General features: G+C 42.0%; 2 protein-coding genes across 3 annotated transcripts in view; one reads left to right on the plus strand and one right to left on the minus strand.

Moving 5' to 3' along the window:
* ecpas (Ecm29 proteasome adaptor and scaffold) overlaps nucleotides 1-1011 on the minus strand; it is a 29964-nt gene extending 28953 nt beyond the window's left edge. The window contains exon 1 of the mRNA XM_049472407.1: nucleotides 926-1011. Coding sequence (XP_049328364.1) covers nucleotides 926-947 — 22 coding nt within the window. The 5' untranslated portion in view covers nucleotides 948-1011. The remainder of the gene's footprint in view (nucleotides 1-925) is intronic.
* A 1814-nt stretch (nucleotides 1012-2825) lies between these two features.
* On the plus strand, nucleotides 2826-15146 carry fbxo10 (F-box protein 10). 2 transcript variants are annotated; one of them, XM_007231241.4, is made up of 12 exons: nucleotides 2827-2973; nucleotides 4164-4773; nucleotides 5658-6105; nucleotides 6373-6752; nucleotides 7086-7235; nucleotides 7999-8135; nucleotides 8436-8506; nucleotides 8796-8948; nucleotides 9346-9660; nucleotides 10638-10948; nucleotides 11585-11766; nucleotides 12476-15146. In XM_007231241.4, the coding sequence occupies exons 2-12, from the start codon at nucleotides 4183-4185 to the stop codon at nucleotides 12651-12653; spliced, it is 2916 nt and encodes a 971-aa protein (XP_007231303.3). In that variant the 5' UTR covers nucleotides 2827-2973; nucleotides 4164-4182; the 3' UTR covers nucleotides 12654-15146. The 2 variants fall into 2 exon arrangements, with proteins under 2 accessions (XP_022537782.2, XP_007231303.3); XM_022682061.2 differs by lacking the exon at nucleotides 7086-7235 and having other exon boundaries at nucleotides 2826-2973.
* Nucleotides 15147-17003: the final 1857 nt, after the last annotated feature.

The following is a 17003-nucleotide window of genomic DNA, read 5'->3' on the forward strand; positions in this document are numbered from 1 at the left end:
ACAGAGAGAAAGACATACAGAGAGATATACAGAAAAAGACATACAGATAGAGAGAGACTGAGTCAGACAGAGAGAGAGAGAGAGACAGACAGACAGACAGAGAGAACTAGAGAAAGAGACAGATAGACAGAGACTGAGACAGACAGAGCCATAGAGAAAGAGACAGACAGACAGATAGATACACAAAGCAATAGAAAGAGACAGAGAGAAATAGAGAAAAAGACAGGCAGGCAGAGAAATAGATATATAATAATATTATTTTATTATTGTTTAGCTACTGTATTTTCATATCTTATACAGACATGTTGTTTAACCTGTGCAACTGATAAACTAGAACTTTACCACACTTTATTAAGTGCTTTATACGGAACCCCAGAAGCACAGCCGGGCCTGCAGCGCTGTGTGTAACCGGGGGAGAGAGCTCACAGCCCGGGGAGCTGACCCGCAGCAGCCCGGGAACCTAGCCGGTTATCTGATTAGCCTGATTAGCTCAAGCGGCTAACTCCCTCATCCAGCAGCCGGGCTGAGGGAGCCACAGCCCCAGTACAGCCAGCAGCGGCTCCCCCACTCCACCCAGCACCTCCACCCCACACTAAACTACACTAAATAACACTAAACAACAGACTACAACCCCGCACCGAGAGACCCGCGGGTTTAATCCCGCTTTAAATGGTTTTAAACTCGGCCTCAGCATGACTCTGCAGCCCGGCTAGCTTACCGGCTAACCGCTACTGACACAGCTAATCGGCTAACTCCTATACAACCTGCGCACATACATCACGCAAACACACTCATTATTATAAATATACACATTTATAAATACGTATATAACCAGCCGTCCGCGAGTAAACACGTCCAATATCACAATAACTTTCTCACACCGCAGTTTATACAGTTTAAACAGGTTAATTAACCCAGAACTTACTGAGCTCGTCCTGCGCAGCCATACTGCAGTCACATCAGTTAGGTTAGCTTAGCTTAGCCCTGTGCTGAGGAACTGCAGCTGCTGCAGGGGGCGTGTCTATACATATACACACACTAAACACACTGTGCACAAGACAATATACACACTATACACAATACACTAAACACACACTGTACACTATACACTCTATACACACACTATACACTTTATGCACTGTACACACACTATACACACTTTATACACTAAATACACTATACACATACTACACACTTTATGCTCTATACACTATAGTTTCTCTGATTTTGCTATTTATAGCTATATGATTGAGTAAATTGAACATTGTTGTTTTATTTTATAAACTACGGACAACATTTCTTCAATTAAACTCCAAACTAAAATTCCAAATAAACGTAATGTCATTTCTTTGCAGAAAATGAGAAATGGCTCCAAAAAAAGTTAATATTACTAAAGTTTTAAAAAGTTTGGAAATCAATATTTGGTGGATTAAACTTGGTTTTTAATCACTGTTTTCATGCATCTTGGCATCATGTTCTCCTCCACCAGTCCACACACTGCTTTTGGATAACTTACTCCTGGTGCAAAAATTCAAGCAGTTCAGTTTGGTTTGATGGCTTGTTATCATCTATCGTCCTCTTGATTATATTCCAGAGTTTTTTTTAATTTAGTAAAATCAAAGAAACTCGTCATTTTTAAGTAGTTTCTTATTTTTTTCCAGAGCTGTGTATATATAAAACTGCATATTTATTTTTAATAATTGTCGCAGACTTTTATTCTGAAAAAATAATGTCAGAGAGCGTGTAGAGAGAAGAAAACTCACTACACAACGTGTTTTAGTTTTTATGGACAGCTAGATGGCGCTCCAGACTGAGTCAAAAATTAATGGGTTCGTATGAAGCTCACCATCCAATCACCTCACAGTGGCAGTAGTGCAATAAAATAAAAAATACAACACAATACAATATTCTGATTTTTTTGTTAAAATTCTCTTCTCTAGAATTAAAGGAATACCCTGTATTAATAATTAGTTGCTATTTATAATTAGAGTTTTTAGCTATTTAGCTCCATTCACCCTCATATATGAGTCATTTACTGCCATAACAGGGGGAACAGAAAGTGTGCAGTCTTCTATAAAACAGCTCTGGCTTTATACATGTTTCGGTAAAATTAAACTGTTTAAGATGTAAAAATAAATAGGAAATTACAACATTATATTATATTATATTTAAGTGACTGAAGACACGTACTGTTAATATTCAGCAATTAATAATATTGCTATCACATTGTCTTCATATTTAAAGCTAACCATCCAGTCGCAGTATTTTATATTATAATATAATATATTATATATATTAAAATATAATAAAACAAACGTGTAGAACATCAATCATGACCAATTCAGCATCTCTGCAGCTCTCTTTTAGTTACTTTATTTCCTGTTTTTATTTTTATTTGAATTACTATTTATTTTTCCTATTTTTATATCTTATTGTTGTATTTGCGTTTGTTATTTTTATTAATATTCTAATTTTTTTTTTGCATTTAAGATCGTCCACTTATATTTTTGTTTTGTTAATGAAGTTCTTTATTTTAGCTTAACCTTATTAAATGAACTATGTAAAGTGATTAAAGTGATTTAAGCTGTAATTTTTTTTTATTTAAAATTATTTAAAATTCAAAATATACACATATGATAAACAGTCAGAATGATTAAACTATTATTATAATATTAAAATATATTGAAATATTAAATTATGAGGAGACATAAAAGGCTAAAGATTATGATCTATGAACTGTTAGAATTGAATAATTCGGATTATTGGACCGGTTTTGTGTGTGAACGTAACCTCGGGTACCGCCTACAACTCCGCCCGTTGCTCCGCCCACTACAGAGACCCCGCCCACATCCAGCGGGAAGAGAGCAGAGGAAAACATCCTGATCCGCTTCAGCCCGAACCGGCCGAATCCCCGAACCGCGGACCCGAACCGGATTAGGGATGAACGCGTGATTGGACCGGAACCGGCGGAAGGTAGGGTTTGCGGTTTAACGCGGTAATGACGTAACGGTGTTTACAACGCGCGCTGCGGGGAACGCGGTTCTGATCAGATCCAGAACCTGTAAATTGGACTGAACCGTATTAATCTGGGCTTTAATCCGGAGTTTTACTGAACTGGACTAACCTTGACCGGTCCAGTAAGCCTGGGTTAGTCTAATGGACTCCATCCCTGCTGAAGAATACCAGCTTCACCAGCTCAGAGTGGTTAAACTGGTGAAGCTGGGTGACCAGTTTAGCTTGTGACCAGGTCAGGGAATGTTTTGGTCTCAGTGAGACCAGCGAGACCAAACCAGTGTTCCCAACATCAACCAGCTATAACTTACACTCTGCTCTACAGCAGCTGGATAACCAGTTATCTCACCAGAATAAGGAGTGTTTAACTCTACATGACCAGTTTAGACCACTACCCTGACCATCTAAAACCAGATTATACCATCTAAAATCATGCTAGACCACCTAAAACCAGTCTAGACCATCTAGAATCAGTATTGACCACCTAAATCAGTTTAGACCACCTTCAAATAAGTCTAGACCGTCTAAAATCTGCTTACACCATCTAAAACCAGACAATCTAATATAATCTTAGACAGTTTAAAATCATCTTATACCATCTAAAACCAATATAGACCACCTAAATCAGTATAGACAACCTAAATCAGTTTAGACCAATGTAAATCAGTTTAGATGGCCATCATAGGCAAAATGAGTGAGTAAATGTGTATTATATGTTCTATTTTGGTACTTTAGGAGACACAGACTGTGTTGTTGTGTAAACTGTGTGAGTGTGTTTCTGTGTTTCTGACACATTTTAATAATCAACACCGTGCAAATTAGCGACTAATCGTTGCAGCTCAAACTTTATATATATATATATTTGTATAACAGACATGTGAATAAGGTGAATAAACATTAAATGAGAAGTCTAGGATTGTACACCTAACTCTGTGCTTGCTCGATTCGATCAATTCTTGAAGAAACACAGTATTGATTTTTAATGATTAGTTTAGATGTGAAGATTGGTGTCAGAAGTGGATTATTTAGTGTTGTGTTTAAGCTCTGCCCACTTGATAGTAGTGTAAACTTTATTTAGTTTAGATTGCATAAATAGGATATAGTAATCAGAAGAAGCACTATTCCCGTAATTTCCTGTCTTTCTTTCGTAGGCGCGTTAGCGCGGTGGAGATGGAGGTGGGCAGCCTGCCAGTGGAGCTGTGGCGCCTCATCCTGGCGTACCTGCCGCTGGCAGACCTGGGCCGCTGCTGCCTGGTGTGCCGGGCGTGGCGGGAGCTGGTGCTGAGTCTGGACAGTACACGGTGGAGGCAGCTCTGCCTGCGTTGCCCCGAGTGCCGCCATCCCAATTGGCCGCGGCGGCCGCAGCTGGCGCCACCCTCCTGGCGGGAGGTTCTGAGGCAGCACGCTCTGGCCAGTCGGACCTGGACCCTGAACGGCTCCGAGCTGCACTCGTCCGCCTGCCTGCACCTGTTCCGCCGCAGGAAGGACCGGAGGGTGTGGCGGGTGGAGACGGAGGCCGGCTGCGGCGCCGTGACGCTGAGGGGGGCGCTGGCGGCCGCCGGGCCATACGACAGGATCCACCTGTACCCGGGGGTGTACGAGGAGCAGGCAGAGGTCACGCTGAAGGTACCGGTGGAGATCGTGGGGAAGGGGAAGCTGGGCGAGGTGGTGCTGATGATCAGCTTCGATCAGCAGTGCCCGACTGCCAGGCTGTGTAACGTGGTGTTCATGCCAGCCTGGTTCTCTCCGGTGGCTTATAAGGTAAGAAAGTTCACAGCTGATCAACATGTGTTTTAAACTGGGAAAGAACATGAAAACAAGTATTAATTTTATTTTTTTCCAAATACATTGCTTTTAGTCGATGCTCTCTACAGGATTACAATGGTTTACAATGCTGCTGATAGGGGCATAGTGTTACTCATGCCAAAAAACTAGTTTGGTGTATTTATAATGAACTACCTGTGCACTTTCGAAGTTCTCAGTACCTTGATTAAATGTTAGGGCCCTTAAAATTCTACCAATGAAGTGTGAAAATACTTTTAGTTTGTTAATGGTGTAAAAATAGCCATTTCTATGCATGGGTAACTCTATGCCCCTATTACTTGCATTGTAAGCCTGTTCAGACCATCAACTAAAAGACTTGTATTTTGGAATGCTTGGGTTGAACAGAGGTGGGCTATTCCACAAAAGTTCATACTGGTTATCATGTTTGACTACAACCCAAGTACATTTCACACTGGAGTTCTCCTTTAAACAGAGAAATCTGAGATTATAGAGCATAGAATTAGCAAAAACATGACAAATAGCTAAATGGCAGCTATGCTAATAGCACGAGGACACTGAGCACATTCTAGTGATTTTTCCCAAAAATTGTATTTTAAAAATAAGCAAATATAATCTAAGAATTAATTTAGGTAACAGGACTGAGTGTTGAGACTGAGCTCCTCAGTCAGAGTTACAATAAGATCAAATATACAGAAAAACTAATGAGCTTGGAAACTTAGTTTTGGTCTTCCCATGATCTTCAGAAGTACCAGCTGATGTCACTTCCTGTTTTAGATGTGACATGTAAACATGTTGATCAGATTAATAATAAACCCTGATCAGATTATGAATGTAATCAGACTGAGGTTTTGTGTTATTAGACGTCCTCAGGTCATGTTCAGCTGGATAACTGTAACTTCGAGGGCTGCCAGCTGCACATCAGGGGACCCGGCACCTGCCAGACTCGCTTCTGCTCCTTCTCCCAGGGCAGCTCCGCCCACTTTCTGGGCGTGGCCATCAGTTTAGTGGACAGCTGTGAGTTCTCTGGTGGAGACTCCGCCTCCATCACGGTGGAGGGCCCTCCGGTGTCGGAGCGTAACTGGGCCTGTAAACACCTGGCAGCACTCGCCAAGAGTCTGACCACGCCCACAAGCAATGGATCTACAGCAGATGCAGCCAATCAGGACTCGAGAGACACTGTGGGTGGAGTCAGTCCTGGAGACACGCCCATAGGAGGTGCTTTGACTGTGGAGGACTTGACTAAACAGGATGTGGATTTGGAAAGTGGGTGGACCAAACAGAAGGCTGTGAACGGAGCTCTGCTTCCAGGTGAGCTTGATTTAGGATGTGTCAGTGTATCTTTGCTATCATACCGACGGGAAAAGTACACCTTGCGCGGCTCAAAATGCAAAAAATGGCATATACTAATTCTAATATAATATGTTATAGCACTTCCTCTTGTGTAGTATTGCTTAATAATATGACAGTTATATCACTATTATTAAAATATTTACTGTTAAAATAAATAAATACGAATATTGAATTATTGTGCAGTTATAGCATGTAGCTAATTGATCACTTAACCGCTGCTTTCAGGGCACGAGGGAACGGTGATAGAAGACGGCAGCATGGACACGTCCAACGAGTCCAGCGACGGAGATGAAGAGCAGCGAGGAGATAACGTGAAGGACGTGGACTACGCTCTACCATACGATCAGCACGGCCTGGCCCACCTCTCCGAGCCGAGACCGCCGGACTGGGCCTCGGTTCCAGCGCTGCTGGGCCTGAGCGCGGAGCTGCAGCGCGACGCAGAGGCGCGAGAACTGGCCGGATCAGTACAGGGCTGTCTCTTACACCGCTGCCTGCTGCGCGACGGCAAAGGGGGCGTGCACCTGTATAACCACGCCCAGGCCAGGCTGGAGGCCAACATGTTCCGAGGACTCAACTATGCAGTACGCTGCATCCAGAACGCCAAGGTACAGCAAAGCTTTCACACCTGCTAAAGTATTTTACCACTGTTAGTTCCGACCCTGCAATGTGATTGGCTTATTTTATTGTGTATCCAATCAAAACAGCCGGATCTAACAACAGAGTGGGCCGGGTTTAAACACTACACTAGACCAACCACTTCTGACACCAATCTTTACATCTAAACTAGTCATCAGTAATACATAGATCTGTTCTAACACTCGTAGTTTCCACAAAAAAAGAGAACTGAATCAGAATCCCGCTTTAACCCTGATGAAATGTTGTGTGTGAACAGTGTACAGGGCTGAACCGGTTCCTGTGTGTGTGTTTGTGTGTTGTAGTTGGTGATGTTGCGTAACGAGGTGAGTGGGTGCCGGGCGTCCGGCGTGTTCTTGCGTCTCTCGGCTCAGGGTCTCATTGCCCAGAACAACATCCACTCCAACGGGGAGGCGGGGCTAGACATCCGCAAAGGAGCCAATCCCATCATCCTGGTACCCGCACTCCGCCCACTGACCCGCCTGCACTGTAATAACCTCGCCCAACTGAGGGCGGCCTGGTGCTCTTTACTGAGTAGCTTTATATTTAGTTTCATTCAGTCAGCAGGGTTTCATACCAACCACCTAGCAGCATCATACCAGCCACCTAGCAACACCATATCAGCCTCCTAGCAATTAGATACCAGCCACCTAGAAACGCCATACCAACCACCTAGAAACGCCATACCAGCCACCTAGCAACGCCATGCCAGACACCTAGCAATGCCATACCAGCATCCTAGCAACACTTTATATACCACCAAGAAAGCACTTTTTCGCCTTCTCGTGGTAAATCCCTGTGTCTGATCGAGCTCTGATGGTGTGAGAAGGTGTGTGATGGTGTAGGAAGTTGTGAGGAAGTGTGTGATGGTGTAAGAAGATGAGAGAAAGTGTGTGATAGTCTAAGAAGGTGTGTGAAGGTGCGTGATGGTGTGAAAAGGTGTGAGAACATGTGTAATAGTGTAAGAAGGTGTGAGAAGTTGTGAGAAAGTATGTGATGGTATTTGAAATTGTGTAATAGTGTAAGAAGGTGTGTGAAAGTGTGTGATAGACTAAGGTGTGAGAAGATGTGAGAAAGTGTGATGGTGTGAGAAAGTTTGTGATTGTGTGAGAAAGTGTGTGATAGTGTAAAAAAGGGTGTGAGAAGTTGTGAGAAAGTGTGTGAAGTTGTAAAAAGGTGTGAGTTGTGTTACAGTGTAATGTTGTTTGTGATCTGTAGTGTAACAGAATCCACAGCGGTCTGCGCTCCGGGATCGTTGTCCTCGGCAACGGGAAAGGCTCCATCCGCAGCAACCAGATCTACGGCAACCGAGAGGCCGGAGTCTACATTCTCTTCAACGGCAACCCCGTCGTCAGGTAACCAGCACCGCGTGTGTGTGTGTGTGTGTGTGTGTGTGGAATGAAGGCTATTAAAGGTTTATCCTGCTTTTTTTGGAGTAAATGTCTCTGCTAGATCCTGTAGCATTGGGTTAGGGTTAGTTGCTGTGTGCTTTTGCACGTCTGTGTCAGCAGCAGTGGGTGCAGCTTAAAGTAGCTGAATTAATTAATTAGTTTATTAGAAGTGAACTCCATAATTATTTGGATACACAGGAAATGTAATTCTGTCCTGTTTAATAATAATTAAAGTATAATTCCTGTGTTTTTTCTGTCTGTTAGTGGAAATCACATATTTCAGGGTCTGGCTGCAGGAATCGCCGTTAATGAGAACGGACGGGGGCTGATCACCGGTCAGTATTACCCTAATCAATATTATTATTAATCTATTGATTATTTATACAATCAGTACAGTACATTACTGCCATATTATACTCATACAGGCATCTATCGGTCTGTCTTTCTGTATCTGTCTCTCTGTCTGTTTGTATGTGTCTTACTGCCTATATTTGTCTTTTACTATCTACCTGTCTGTCTGTATCTGTCTTACTGCCTGTATTTGTATTTTTCTATCTGCCTTTCTGTCTTTATCTCTGTCTACATGTATGTCTGTCTGTATCTGTCTGTCTCTCACACTGTTAGAAAACGTGATCCGGCAGAATCAGTGGGGCGGTGCTGATATTCGTCGCGGTGGTGATCCCGTATTGCGCAATAACTTCATCTGTCACGGTTACTCGGATGGTGTGGTGGTGGGGGAGAGGGGGCGGGGCCTAATTGAAGGAAATCACATCTATGGTGAGTAGATTTGTATTACAGCATCACCTTCCTTATAACATATGTTCATTAATAATTACTATTAGAGGATTAAATCACCCAAACCTTCAGCTGAGCCCATTATTCACACAAACCACAGATACTGTATAATATTTCAGATAAATTAGCCAATCAGAACTAAGATACCATTATCAAATTAAAAACAAATAGAGCAGGGTGTTATTTAATAGCAATCTCTGGGGTCCAAGCAATGTGCCCCAAACACAACACCAATGATGGACCAGGTTTTTATATTCACCTCTTTTTCACTTTCTTTCACTCAACTTAGATTAAATAAAGCTAAATCATTATTTAATCCAGCTGTATATGTTGTATAAAGATCATGAAATAAACCTTGTATCTCCGGTGGTGCCGTTAGGTAACAGGGGCTGCGGTGTGTGGGTGATGTCCTCGAGTCTTCCTCAGCTGATCGGGAACTACATTACCCATAACCGCATGTACGGGCTGGCCGTGTTCTGCCGGAAGGACCCGGAGTCAGGCGGGGGAGAGGGCTATCGGCCGGAGAGGGAGAGAGGAGAGCGGGGGGGCGAGCGAGGAGGTCAGGAGAACTTCCACGAGGAGGGCGAGATGCTGGCCTGGGAGAGCGACATGGACAGTGAAGACGAACGATTCTCCTCCCGCCGGCCAATCACAGTCGCCCTGGTGGAGAACAACTGCATGAGTCGCAATGGAGGTTAGAACCACACCATTACACACTGTCCTGTTACCATTATACACTGTACTGGCCTTACTTATCTCATTAATTTCATAATAATTTATTTATTTTAATTGCAGTAATCACAGTAATCTCAGAATCACTGTAATCTTATAATCACAGTATTCTTAGGATCACAGTAATCTCAGAATCACTGTAATCCCAGAATCATGATATTTTCAGAATCACAGTAATCACAGTAAACTCAGGTTTAAAGTAATCTCAGAATCACAGTAATCTCAGAATCACAGTCATCACAGTAATCTCAGAATCACAGTCATCACAGTAATCTCAGAATCACAGTCATCACAGTAATCTGAGAATCACAGTCATCACAGTAATCTCAGAATCACAGTCATCACAGTAATCTGAGAATCACAGTCATCACAGTAATCTCAGAATCACAGTCATCACAGTAATCTCAGAATCAGTCATCACAGTAATCTCAGGATGACAGTCATCACAGTAATCTCAGAATCACAGTCATCACAGTAATCTGAGAATCACAGTCATCACAGTAATCTCAGAATCACAGTCATCACAGTAATCTCAGAATCAGTCATCACAGTAATCTCAGGATGACAGTCATCACAGTAGTCTCAGAATCACAGTCATCACAGTAATCTCAGAATCACAGTCATCACAGTAATCTCAGAATCACAGTCATCACAGTAATCTCAGGATGACAGTAATCTCAGAATCACAGTCATCACAGTAATCTCAGGATCAAAGTAATCTCAGGATCAAAGTAATCTCAGAATCACAGTCATCACAGTAATCTCAGGATCAAAGTAATCTCAGGATGACAGTAATCTCAGAATCACAGTCATCACAGTAATCTCAGGATCAAAGTAATCTCAGGATGACAATAATCTCAGAATTACAGTAATTACAGTTACTGCAGTAATCACATTACTCTTGGATTATCAGTGATGTGTGTTTGTGTGATTGGTCAGCGGTGGGCGTGTACGTGAAGAGCAGCGAGGCGCTGAACGTCGTTGGAAACATGGTATCAAACAACCGGGCGGCCGGCATGTCCATCATCCAGAGCACTCAGCTGACCCGTCTCGTCGGCAACTGCGTCCACGGCAACGGCAGGACGGGTGTGACCGTGGACAGAGAATGCCGGGTGGAGCTGCGAGGCAATGGCATCTATGGCAACAGTTGCCACGGCATTTGTTTCCGAGGGGACGGACAGATCGTGGAGAACGACGTGGTTGGGAACAGCGGGGTCGGGATACGAGTGATGGAGAGCGCAGATGTAAAAGTATGTTACAGTCATCGTTAAAACTTTACTTCATCTCATAATCCTAAACTTTTATTAATCTTAGAATATCAGTGATCACATAATCTTACACTTTAAGTAGTTTTAGTAATCTCAGAATATCAGTAATCTCAAAATTTTACACTTTTAGTAATTTTAGTAATTTCAGAATATTGGTAATGTCATAATCCTTCACTTTTACTAACCTCAGTAATCTCAGATTCTGTGTAATCTCATAATTTTACACTTTTAGTAATCTCAGAATATCAGTAATCTTGTAGTTTATACTTTTTTGAAATCCCAGTAATCTCAAAATCTAACACTTTGTGATCTCAGAATATCAGTAATCTCAGTCTTACACTTTTATTAATCTCAGAATATCAGTAATTTTATAATCTTGCACTTTAAGTAATCCCAGTATTCTCAGAATACCAGTAATCTTGTAAATTTACACTTTTTTAAATCTCACTAATCACTAATCCTTACACGTTTAGTAATCCCAGAATATCAGTGATCATAATTTTACACTTTTAGTAAACTCTGTTATTTCAGTGTGAAGGGGCTGATTAAATAAAGATAATCTGATAATGTGTGTTATCAGATTAACAGTGTGTGTGTGTGTGTGTGTATCTGGGGCAGGTTGTGAGGAACCGTGTGCAGTGTTTGCGGGGGTGTGGGATCTCGGTGCGGCAGCAGGTCCGGGGGGCGGTTCAGGAGAACCTGGTGTATCAGGGAAACCCGGCAAACAGTAAACCCCCCATAAACAGCGACCCGCAGAACCAGGACTGCATCGTCCTCAGCAACACCCTGCTCACACACCGGTACCAACACACCATACACACTTCACCATACACACTCCGTACACCTCCATACTACACTGTACTCTAGGACTGTCACGATTACAATTTTTTGCAAACGATATTTTGTCACAGAAATGATTGCAATAAACGATATCGTTGGCATTTTAAGACCATTAAATGCCACTAATATAATTAAAGACAAAAGACTGTACATTCTTGTTCATGGGCCTAATTTTGGAACTTGGAAAGTTTCCAGCTTGAACCAAAATACGTTATAATCATATATAATCAGACCGTGGGCCCGCCTGACACCATAATGTGGATCCCCGGTCTGCCCAGCTGGCCCACATTGGACCAGCATAAAGACATTGCCTCAGCATTAACTCCAGAGATACGCTGACAGTGAGAGAAAGGCTGAGGCAACATCAACCTAAGAAACACTAGTTTCTAGTTAGGCGACTAGAGCTGCACTGGGCTGTTATTATGTTTCTGTAAGTTAGTTTTGGGTGTTGATAGAGGCCATTTTTCCTCATAAATACAATATATGTAAGTGCATTTTGTACTTGCAAGCACAATGGGCGATATCAAGATTATTAAAATGATTGAGGTCATGTTCATTTATTGAACGATAAGTCAATAATGTAATTATTGTGACAGGCCTACTGTACACTGACCTGTACACTCAGCTCACCTCTATAAGAGATAATGTTCTTCTTCTATGTTTTTTTAGACCCAACACTCCCTGGGCTCTGGAAAACCCGCCCCCTCGTCCCCTTGGCAACAACCCGCCCAGCGCCGCCCCCTCCACAAACCCCACCCACCTGGCCATCAGCATGACCAGCAGGATCACCGCCACCGTGGAGAGCGGTTGCCATAACAACGGCAGCATCTTCTGCTCCATCCTCTGATCTTCTGGAGGACTGACGCCTCCTGTGGGCCGGTGGCGGGATTACAGCCGGTATTTAAAGACAGACTCGTACGTTACTTTGGATTATTTTGGATAAATGAACTTATTTCATTTTATTTCCACTGTTTCTTAGTCAATTCTTATCTATATCTTCTCCAGAAGGCTGGAGAAGATATAAAAGAATCTGAAGGAATAGTTTACCAAAAAGAAAAACCCATCACACATTTCCTCTTAACTCCAAACTGGAGATAATCTGCCTCTGTAGTTTTGCTGTAGGGCTGATAATGTAGAAAACCATCTGATGATGATCTATTAGACTTACTTACACTTAATAGACAAATGTCTAAGGACATTAAGACTGAAATTAAGATCAAGATTAATGGGCAGTACTTACCATAGTACTCATTATTAATTGACACTAGTTAGCCAGAACCTCATCCTTTAGCGCCATTAGCCTTACAGCTAAAACTGAAGAGGTGAACCGCAGACTGCAGCTGTGTGTCGGTTGATTGAATACTTTTGGAGTCAGAGGAAAAAAAAAACGTGTTGCCAAACTTTTTGTTTAATCTGTTCCAGTTCACAGAATAAAACAGCAGGATTCTCTCTGTTCTACACAAACGCATGTATATCAAATGTTTCTTGTCCGATCCGCACACTCTTTTACTATTTACCTGTTTCAAACTAAAACCACTTCGTTTTACACTTTTAGACACTTTAACCCTTTTTAAGCCACAATGTTTTTAGCAAATCTGAGCCAAACTGCTAAAAAATAGAGCCGGAGGATTTCCACTGATAACACCAGAGACCAGAGAAAGAGGGGCAGTTTGCAAGGTGCATTGTGATGCTCATTGCTATCTTAAACCCTGCCAACAGTCTCTTTTCATGCCTTCCCCCTGCATTGTTTAATTAGCAACAGTGTTTTGAAATACATCTACACTGATGGGCATTGTTTGCTCCACTGACTGAATACAACCTAGACAGATGTCAACTGCAGATGTTCATCGCTATCTTGGCAATGCAACACACATATACACACAGCAGTGCACAAACCCAACTTTATATCTACAATAAACAGAATACTAAATAAAATAACATTGTTGTTATTTCCTCTGCTGAGAAGCGTTGGACACGTCCAGGTAACTGCGCCGTTAAAATAGCAATCCGCCAAAGTCAGAGCTCACCTGACTCTTAAAGGGAATGATGAGCAAGTGACACTCTGATTGGTTTATTTTACATTACGTCCAAAAAAAACACATCCATGATTAATTATGAGAATTAGCACAAGCCTTTTATGCATTTGGAGCTGTGAAAGGTGTAGTTTTCCTGTTGTTGCAATAGCAAAGACAGACTGACACAGTGCCCTAAATCAACAGGACAATGCTCATCCACATGCACTGCTGTCGTCTCAAGAGCTTGCCTTGAAGACAAAAGAGTTTGGGGGATGTTGCTACTTTTTATGAGCAGTTTTATAATTTATGCTTTTCCAGGTCATTAAAGGGTAGGAGCCACAAACGTCTCTTTTTCTCTCTCGGTCAGGCTTTTCTTGACTCTTTATAGTGGGAGCTCCTCTTGTGGCCAACTGTAGTACTGCACACTGCCAAAACAGCAAGATAGACACAAAGCAAGACAGATGCAGCAGTAAAGGAACACTAGGACTACTGCGGCCCTGTGTTTTAAAGCTAATCTCTTTAATCTGATTTTAATCAATGTTTTTATTATTCTATAAATACTGAACCACAGAGCTAATAAAGCTGAGCACACACTGATCCAATCAGAAGAACCAGTGCCATCCCGTGCGACACACAGGCCCAAAATAGGCTGTAAACAGGAGAGGTGCACCATGGGAATTGGAGTCCTCACTCACAGCAACTTTTCCACCTAAGCGACGCCAAAACATCGTGGCCTCAGCAGCCGCTGCCACAGCGACAGCACCCGGCACCACGGGGTTCAAACACTGCCTCCCAACAGCCCAGTCAGGGGTAAACTGGTGCACACCTTTTAAAATACCAACAATACCAGTTAACAAACACCACCACCACACACTGTGGATAATGATGGAGTCGGACTGCAGTCTGATTAAGCTTTTCTGTGCTATCAATCAATTGCTAATCAATCACACACTGCAAATAACTATCGTTAGAAAGTGAAATCCTCTTAAATCCAAATATCTAAATATCTGATCTTCCTCATTTAACAAATGTCTAAATAATAATCACTTTAATCACACTCACTACAAACACGTAACAATAATATACACATATTTCTACAGTAATCTCTTTATTAGAATGATCAGATATTTTGGTTGAGATATTCGATTATTTCACTAGCTATGCTATTATTTGGGTTTTTTCGAAGTGTAATAAGATTCTGTCTGTTTTCCTCCCTGAATAGTGCAATATGTGATGTCTAAAATGTGCCTATATATAAATACTGTATGCCTTCATTTTTATACATGTTGTACAATCTAAATAAAGAATTTATGGAATGTTTCAAATGTGTGTTTATAAATAAATTCCTTATTCATTTGTATGTGTGTGTATATATATATATATATATATATTAGGGGTGTCACGATTCTCTAAATCCTCGATTCGATTTCATTTTCGATTTGAGGGTCACGATTCGATTCGATTCTCGATTTTCTTGTTTTTTTTCTTGTTATTATTTTATGCCTCATAAAATTTAAATAATATATTTATTATTATTATAAATATTATAAATATGATTATTATTATTTATTAAGATATATATGGTAATGCCATCTAGTGACTTTTTTGGTAGCAACAGTGTGCACTATTAAAACAAGCAGTTTATCAGAGCTGTGTGTGGATGGCTGGTGAAACTGCTCACTTACATGAAGCTGCAGTTCTTCATCCAACCACTAGTCGGAGCTGCAGCAGCAGCACAAGCTCCGCTCTCTTCACTCAGTCACTACTTCAGTACAGCCCAGCCACGGGCTACAGAGCTCATCCAGTCCGTTTTTACTGTTTCTGTAAACAAATAAAGGTTTTAACCCCACTAACCGGATAATACAGCTCACTACAGTTCATCTTTCAGCCCAAGCAGCTAACAGCAGCAGGTTAGAACAGCCGACACGGAGGCACTGCTGGGATTACATTATAAACAGGTCAGTTAGCGCGCTGCTAACCTCAGGATGTTTATAACTACGGAGTTTAGTGGACACACCACGGCCGCCAGGTAAGTCTTTTAAAGGCTACTGAAGACTATTAAAGGCTATTAGAGGTCATTGAAAGCATTATTGGGGGGCAGAAATCAGTACAGGCTGGTTAGATAAGTGATGTTTATTAACGTCATTAAAACAGATTTTGTCAGGTATTGTCTTATAAATATTTACACATAACTTATATCTCTCCTGAAAAGCTTTTATTTTAGTCAGAAACACGCTTGTGTTTACTTTATCTGAGAGAAAGATGTTTTTTTAATTCAATGGAAAGCAACAGGTGTAGTCAATTATAAGTTTAAGATTTTTAATCCACCTCACTGTGATCTATAGTCAGTGTTCTCAAGTCACACTGACACACTCATTTCAGCGAGTTCACACGCTCTCACCCACCCCTCCGTTAGATACAGATACAAAACCTGCGCGCCCAACCCCCGCCCACCCCTCCCCCGTTGGACAGATAAAAACCAGTGATCACACTCCCGCCGACACTCAAATTTGAGAGCCCTGTCTATATTTCTATAAATCCGTTTTCAGTTTCTCCTCCGTGGTTGAAAGGCAGCTGTCTCTCACACAGCAGAACTGAGGGCGGGGCTGCGCTCATGATGCGCTGTGTTGGTGCCGCGCCATTTGCGTAGCGCGCTGCGCTATTTGCGTAGCGCGCGCGGGAGGGATCGTCGATCCTCTTTTTGACTTCGATACTCGAGACCATGACCTCATTTCGATTCGATTTCGATAAAATATCGAGATCGTGACACCCCTAATATATATACACATACAGGGTTTCAGCTTCCTCTTACAGCATTCACAGTTAATCCTGTTGGATGTGGTTGGTGCTTCTCGGTGGCATCTATGCTGACATTACCCTGGATATCGTGGCTCTTGATGCATCACAAAGACTTGCTGTCTTGGTCACAGATGCGCCAGCAAGATGTGCACCAACAATTTGTCCTCTTTTGAACTCTGGTATGTCACCCATAATGTTGTGTGCATTGCAATATTTAGAGCAGAACTGTGCTCTTACCCTGCTAATTGAACCTTCACACTCTGCTCTTACTGGTGCAATGTGCAATTAATGCAGATTGGCCACCAGGCTGCTCCAATTTAGCCATGAAACCTCCCACACTAAAACGACAGGTGACAAGTTCGTACTCGTAATCATGTTTCACT

Source organism: Astyanax mexicanus, chromosome 25 (genome assembly GCF_023375975.1).
Source record: "Astyanax mexicanus isolate ESR-SI-001 chromosome 25, AstMex3_surface, whole genome shotgun sequence".
Lineage (NCBI taxonomy): Eukaryota > Metazoa > Chordata > Actinopteri > Characiformes > Acestrorhamphidae > Astyanax > Astyanax mexicanus.

What these genes read in the sequence shown, in the direction of transcription:
- fbxo10 (XM_007231241.4), top strand. Translation starts at nt 4,183, where the DNA reads ATGGAGGTGGGCAGCCTGCCAGTGGAGCTGTGGCGCCTCATCCTGGCG. An exon ending in GCTGCATCCAGAACGCCAAG is followed by an intron (nt 6,753 to 7,085) that starts GTACAGCAAAGC and finishes TGTGTGTTGTAG; the next exon opens with TTGGTGATGTTGCGTAACGA. An exon ending in CTGCATGAGTCGCAATGGAG is followed by an intron (nt 9,661 to 10,637) that starts GTTAGAACCACA and finishes GTGATTGGTCAG; the next exon opens with CGGTGGGCGTGTACGTGAAG.